Here is a 7475-nt window from a genome sequence, read left to right on the forward strand (position 1 = left end):
TGGAAGCCTGGATGCTACGGTTAGCAGTGCTAAGCTAACGTTGGTGTTTACTGGTGGATCTGATGTAGAACTGAACCTCCACCATCCACCGGTCTGGTGTTTACTGGTGGATCTGATGTAGAACTGAACCTCCACCATCCACCGGTCTGGTGTTTACTGGTGGATCTGATGTAGACCTGAACCTCCACCATCCACCGGTCTGGTGTTTACTGGTGGATCTGATGTAGAACTGAACCTCCACCATCCACCGGTCTGGTGTTACTGGTGGATCTGATGTAGAACTGAACCTCCGACATCCACCGGTCTGGTGTTTACTGGTGGATCTGACGTAGAACTGAACCTCCAACATCCACCGGTCTGGTGTTTACTGGTGGATCTGACGTAGAACTGAACCTCCAACATCCACCGGTCTGGTGTTTACTGGTGGATCTGACGTAGAACTGAACCTCCACCATCCACCGGTCTGGTGTTTACTGGTGGATCTGACGTAGAACTGAACCTCCACCATCCACCGGTCTGGTGTTTACTGGTGGATCTGATGTAGAACTGAACCTCCACCATCCACCGGTCTGGTGTTTACTGGTGGATCTGATGTAGAACTGAACCTCCACCATCCACCGGTCTGGTGTTTACTGGTGGATCTGATGTCGAACTGAACCTCCACCATCCACCGGTCTGGTGTTACTGGTGGATCTGATGTAGAACTGAACCTCCACCATCCACCGGTCTGGTGTTTACTGGTGGATCTGATGTAGAACTGAACCTCCACCATCCATCGGTCTGGTGTTTACAGGTGGATCTGATGTAGAACTGAACCTCCACCATCCATCGGTCTGGTGTTAACAGGTGGATCTGATGTAGAACTGAACCTCCAACATCCACCGGTCTGGTGTTACTGGTGGATCTGATGTAGAACTGAACCTCCACCATCCACCGGTCTGGTGTTTCTGGTGGATCTGATGTAGACCTGAACCTCCGATGTCCACCAGTCTGGTGTTACTGGTGGATCTGATGTAGAACTGAACCTCCACCATCCACCAGTCTGGTGTTACTGGTGGATCTGATGTAGAACTGAACCTCCAACATCCACCAGTCTGGTGTTTACTGGTGGATCTGATGTAGAACTGAACCTCCACCATCCACCGGTCTGGTGTTTCCTGGTGGATCTGATGTAGAACTGAACCTCCAACATCCACCAGTCTGGTGTTTACTGGTGGATCTGATGTAGAACTGAACCTCCACCATTCACCGGTCTGGTGTTTACTGGTGGATCTGATGTAGAACTGAACCTCCACCATTCACCGGTCTGGTGTTTACTGGTGGATCTGATGTGGATCAGAGCTTTTCTGAGGTCAACCCTTCAATGAGTTAAGGACTTTCCAAGATTTCAAAACTAACAAAAGGCTTTCATGTATTTCATGAGTGTGTGAGAACCACAGTTCGGGGCTGGCCATTCCATTGTTTAAAGCCAGACTTTTATTTTCTCAACCAAGTTGTTCCTGGAAACGTCTGAGTGTTCACAATTTCTCTAATGAGTGCTTTGCTTTTCCATGCAGACCCGGGGAACCTAATGAAGGTGAAGTAAAAGAGCACAACGGGAAGCATCTGTGGTTGGTTAAAGGAGGCTGCTGGATCTGCAATGCCAGAAGAAGCTAGTAAAGAAGCCATGAGAACACCCGCCACGCCAGAGAAAGCCAGTAACGGTGAACACCCTGTAGCCACCGCCACAACGGTAAATATCCCGCTGGTCAACGAGGTCCAGCTGACGGCAGCTACCGGCGGGGCGGAGCTGTCCTGCTATCGCTGCACCATCCCATTTGGTGTGGTCATCCTCATTGCTGGCATCGTAGTCACCGCCGTGGCCTACAGCTTCAACTCCCACGGCTCGACCATCTCGTACTTCGGCCTGGTGCTGCTCTCAGCCGGACTGGTGCTTCTTGCGTCCAGCGCCATTTGCTGGAAGGTGAGACTGGAGAGGAAGAAGGAGCGGCGGCGCGAGAGTCAAACCGCTCTGGTCGCACACCAGAGGAGCATTTTTACTTGAACTTGCCGTGTGAACAAGTCTTTTTTATTATCTTGAGGTGGTTGAGAGGTGGAGAACCAGCTGTGGACAGATGTTGACCACCACATTTTTGGACCTGGAAGCGCTTTGACCACAAACTCTCACGGCACTGCACTGAAAGCTTTGAAGACTCGGTAGGCCGGGGATTTACCGGTGAAACACACTCTGGGAATGCAGCCAGAGGGAATGTACCACGATTAAGATGAATTACCACTGTGTGAAGCAGCGTCCAGGAAGTCTCCCATTAATAAACCGTGAGATGCGGCGGCTTTGATTGTAATGGAGGGATCGTGGTTTGAAGGGAGAGAAACTGCCGAGTCCAGGACAAAGATTCATGCCTCATTTACTCCTCTTGCACATCATGGTTTGAAACGGCTTGTTATGTTCTGGAAGTATGGTACTCGATGAGCGGGCTTCTCCTCTGCCGGGCAGCCTCGACGACACAGAGGGACTGTTAACCTTCAACATGGATCCTGGCGTGGCACTTTGATCCTCTTCAGTATGAAGCATCATTAACAAACTCAAGTCAAAAACCTCTTCAAACGTGCACGTTTGCTGCCTGACCACCACCCATCACCCACACTCAGCCTTCACTCTTATACAATATCACATGTAGCATATGTATATTTTTATAATCACTTGCATGTATTAACTGTTAACAGGATATTATGAGGCTTAATAAACTCTTTATTAATCAAATTGTGTGTTTAATTAGTGTCCAAGTTATTTGGAAAAATGCAGGTTGGCCAAAACAAACGTAAAGGTGGTGTTTTAAGCTTCCCTTCGACTTTTAGGATATTTGCCCTTGAACGAAAAGGTTTCTCTTGGCCTGTCGTTCTCCGTAGAGCCTCTGAGGGAGGCAGCGGCCTCCACTGGTCCACTACCTGGTTCTCTCTGACTCCTGCTGGTCAACAGCGAGTGAGACCAGCACCTCACTGTCCATGTCACTGGAGTACAACCACAACAAACGCCCTCAGTTTGTGGGCTAAACATGCTGGTTCAGTGGAAAAAAGCCCCGATGGCGTCGTTCCCGGAAGGTCAGAAAGTTCTACAACCTGTTGGTGGGGGGGACTGGTTCTGAAACGCATGGAGAGCCTGGTTCCTGTGGCTAAAGGTACAGGTGCTTTCATGCACGCGGACGCTAACTCTCGATTAGCCAACGTCCCCGTTTGTTTTTCTTTCAGCAGGTTTATGGGTTGAAGATGTGAGGCGGCATTCTGTTAATGCTGATCTCTTTGGTTCCAGGGCTGGATTAAAGGACACACACACACACACACACACACACACACACACACACACACACCTGACGTGGGTTTATTATTCCAGAAAGGAGGGGAGCAGCGTTTGAAGTGGATAATAAAAAGCAGCGGCTCTCCCTTTAATCACGTGCTGGTGCGACTGGCCTCTACCAGTAAATCAGAGGGAGTAAAGCAGGCTGAGGCGTTTACTCAGGAAGGGCGGAGTTTTCCTTCGATACATGATTGAAATAATTTCTCTCCTGACAGAAAAATGAAACTGCAACTTTAAACACAACAAACCCTTCCGACAGCGCTGTCGATAATTGTGGCGTTTGTTCCATCAGTCGTACTTCCTGTAACTGCTCGCTATGACCTAAACTCAGCTCGCAGATGTCTTCAGGACTGTCAAAGATCTGAGTCATGTGACGACAGCTTCCTGTTCTATGGTCAGAAGTCAAACATGTCCGCCTCCTCGCCACAGTATCCTCTCAGTCTTCACAGTGACCCATCACCAGGTTCTGAAGGAGGTTCTGACCCCATCTGAGAGGGTCCGGTCCACCAAGAGGGGGACATCAGTGTGTAAACAGATGTCACTTCCTGTTGCCACCAGGTGGCACTGTGACAACTCTAATCCAACATGTAACAAGTTCCTCCTTGGCCCAGGCTCCGCCCCTCCACCTAGTTTCTTGCAGTTCCTGCTGACGGGCAGTTTCTCCCGGGTTAGATCCTCTAGAGTCACGTGACCCTTCATCAGTCTGTCGTCTGTCTGTTTTCATGTCAACTCGTCTCACCTGAGAAATAACCACGTCTGTCACGGTCTCACCAGGTACGGTTAGGGTAACTCCCACCTGGACTCCAGATAACTCAACATTTCAGGAGATCAAACCTCCACGGTAAAAGGAAGTTGACCTCTCCTGTTTGACCCTGCAGCGTTTAAAATAGCCTGGACGTGGAAGTGTATTTATAGGCAGCATTTGCGTTGCTATGTGTCCCTGTGACACCAAACACTACAACTCAACACTCGGCCTGCGTCAGAGGAGAACCTGCAACACACCATGTGACTCCTAGGAGATCACTAGCACACATGCTAGCAGCTATAGGCTGGCGGACATTGAGATCCGATCAGGGACATTTATGGGACACACATGACACAAGTGGCTGCTTATCAGGTTAGTGGCGAGCCAGAGACTTGATATGAAAACTGACAGGTGGCCACGCCGTTAGCCGCCGCCGGCTGGTCCACGTGCGATGTTTCTTCACTTCTCGCCGTGCTGCACGCCACTTTATCACTTCATCAGTAACTCCAATACTTCAAATGCTAATTTAAACCCTACAGAGGTTCTCAAAGTAAGGTCCAGGGACCTCTATCAGCAAAAGTTATCTGGTCAAAGTTTCCAAATATAAAAAATGCTTTTCCGGAGGGAACAGAGGGTCCAGACCCGTCAGGGACATCAAGGAAATGATGTCATTTTGTTCCTAATTTTATATTTTTTGCATGAATTTTCACATCATTTCCTTTAACAAATTTCTTGCCTATTTTGAGAAATTTTAATGCAAATTCTGCTAATATAGACCTTGATTTGTTTTTCCTAAATTAATAAAAACAATTTGTTGAGAAAAGGGTAATTAGCAAATCAGCAAAAAATAAAAAACCCAATTACTGAACAATACAAATACAGCAATTATATTTATACGTTTCCAGCATAAAACCTTGTATTCATGTGTTTGTGAAACCAAAACAAAAAGAAAGTAAAGAAGACATTCAAGGGAGAATGTAGGAGACAAGAAGGGACCAACATGGGGAACGTGGGGAGGAAAGAAGGACAGAAGAGAGAAGGACAGGAGCCGTCAGGAAGGAAGTCAAGGATGATAGGAAAGGAGGAAGAGGAAGGAATGCAAAGACAAATGAGGGGGTCAGAAATGTAGAAGTCTTGAAGAGATGAAGACATATCAAACGGGAAGGAACGAATACGAGCAGAGGGACGACTGGAGGCCAACATCAAACTGAAGCCTTCAGATTCCTGAATTCAACACAGCTGATTGTTCAAATCCAGTAAATTAAAGATAACGAGCTCAGCGTTACAGGGATCCAGTGCAGGCTGAGCGTGAACAGAACCGAGCTGACAGAGGAGGTCCACGGGACCAGGCTAACGCTGCTGCTGCTGTTAGCCTCACCAACCTGCTGCAGTCCAACAGGAAGGGAAAGGACAGGGATCTGGTTGGGAGCAGTGGGACAGGAGAGGTTTGGAGTGTCGGGACACTGGCTTGAGCTGAGTAACTGTTGTAGTCCTACTACTCCTGTTTATGAACATTCAACAGTGAAGGACTCCGTACCTCGATACAACGACCACACCTGTATAAATCAGCTGACGCATGACTGCAACATCATGTGACTCTTCAGAGGAGGTCATACACTAAACAAGCTGCAGTGGTACCGGCTCTGCTTTCCAGCTTTACATCAGGAGACACTGGGAGCGCTGCACGCTGCTTCATGACCCGGTGCTGCCGGGGTTCTGCAGCCCACTGCGGTTCCAGAGGCGTGGCTGGCTCGGTAATGAAGAGAAGTGTCTCCCTGATGGGTTCCTCCCAGTTCTACAAGAAAAGCATCATTTCCAGTACAGTTCTGCCTCGCTTGATGGGCACCCACACCGAACCCAGAACCCAGAACCCAGAACCCAGAACCCAGACCAAGCTGCACCACTCGGAGGCTTTTAGCAACCCAAGGGCAGCACGTCACCTCTGAAGCACCGAGCAACCTGTGGCATCCCCGCGGGCTCGGTCTGCAGCACCTGGATCTGCATGTTTGGAACCTGCCAGAACAACCAGTTCAGTTCTGATGAGTTGGAAAGTTGTTGTTTGCGTGTCTTTGAGACGCACACGTCGCTCATCTCCAATTAGCATGTTTTTACCAGCTGTGTGCTCCGTAATTATCACATTAAAGAAGGACTGATGTGGCTTTTATTCATGAACAAAATAGAAAGGGAAAAGACAATAAGGCTTGAATACTTCACTGCAAGTCCACATCTGAATCCAGTTTCTATGTTTTAGTTTGTGGTCAACAGCAGAGAAGGAAGGTCTTCATGAGGAAAAACGCGATCGAACAAAAGGAGAGCAACACCCTGTTGTCAACTCCATCGTGCATCACCAGTGATGAAATCCATGTGTTCCAAGGAAAATCATGACCAGTTGTTTGACTTTTTTCAGGCGGTTTGTTTGCTTTTCTTGTCCCTGGACTGTGATTGGTTTCCCGTCTTATGTGCGTCAGAAGACGGGAAAATTGCAGGCTTGGGAAATGTGTCATCCTCCCCCTGAACAAGCCTGATTAGTGAGGGACACCAGCGGGTATCAGGTGAAAGCTGCTTTTTATCTCGATTACAAAACTGTCCCAAGGGATTCCTGGAAAAGCTGTTTCTAATCTGCGACACCCACTTGATGGCTTCAGCCGGCACACAAGCGTTGGTTCATGAAGGGCTTTGCTGCTCCTCTGTTACAGGCAGACGGGATGTTGCATGATGCCGCTTGGACGCAGCAGCTGCAGGTTTCTGAGCTCCAGACAAAATGGCCGGATCGTTAACGTGTGGGGACAAGTTTTTAATTAACCAGGCTGAAGGAAATATTAAATCACATCAATTAAAGGACGTGTCGACATCAGCCAGCAAGAGAGCAAGACAGGAAACCAGGCCCGGTTGGTTCTGGATCACTGTGAGCCGCCAATCATCTTCTGAGCGCTGAGAGCTCGGGGTTCTAATCTGCTGAGACAGCGACAGAATTTGTGTTTGACTGAAAGAGGAAATGAGCACAACAACCTCAAGAACAGTAAAACTGGCAGGCTAACATAACTTTCCAGGTGAGGCAGTCCAGGTGAGAGGGTTAAGTTGAGGTGAGAGGGTCCAGGTGAGAGAGTCCAGGGGAGGCGGTCCAGATGAGACAGTCCAGGTGAGACGGTCCAGGTGAGGCGGGCCAAGTGAGATGGTCCAGGTGAGGCGGTCCAGATAAGACAGTCCAGGGGAGGCGAGCCAGGTGAGACGGTCCAGGTGAGAGGGTTCAGTTGAGGTGGTCCAGGTGTGACAGCCCAGGTGAGACAGTCCAGGAGAGACGGTCCAGGTGAGGCGGTCCAAGTGAGGCGGTCCAGGTGAGACAGTCCAGGTGAGAGGTGAGAGGGTTCAGTTGAGGTG

The 7475-nt window shown here is 49.0% G+C and overlaps 1 protein-coding gene across 2 annotated transcripts in view; it reads left to right on the forward strand.

Moving 5' to 3' along the window:
- tmem100a (transmembrane protein 100a) overlaps positions 1–2755 on the forward strand; it is a 4972-nt gene extending 2217 nt beyond the window's left edge. For both annotated transcript variants that reach the window (XM_086185686.1, XM_086185687.1), the window contains exon 2: positions 1557–2755. In XM_086185686.1, the coding sequence (XP_086041812.1) occupies positions 1640–2044 (405 nt within the window). In that variant the 5' untranslated portion in view covers positions 1557–1639 and the 3' untranslated portion in view covers positions 2045–2755. The remainder of the gene's footprint in view (positions 1–1556) is intronic.
- The last annotated feature ends 4720 nt before the right edge of the window (positions 2756–7475 follow it).

Source organism: Aulostomus chinensis, chromosome 18 (assembly GCF_037954235.1).
Source record: "Aulostomus chinensis isolate RoL2024-O1b breed Wild chromosome 18, RoL_Achi_v1.0, whole genome shotgun sequence".
In the NCBI taxonomy this organism is placed as follows: domain Eukaryota; kingdom Metazoa; phylum Chordata; class Actinopteri; order Syngnathiformes; family Aulostomidae; genus Aulostomus; species Aulostomus chinensis.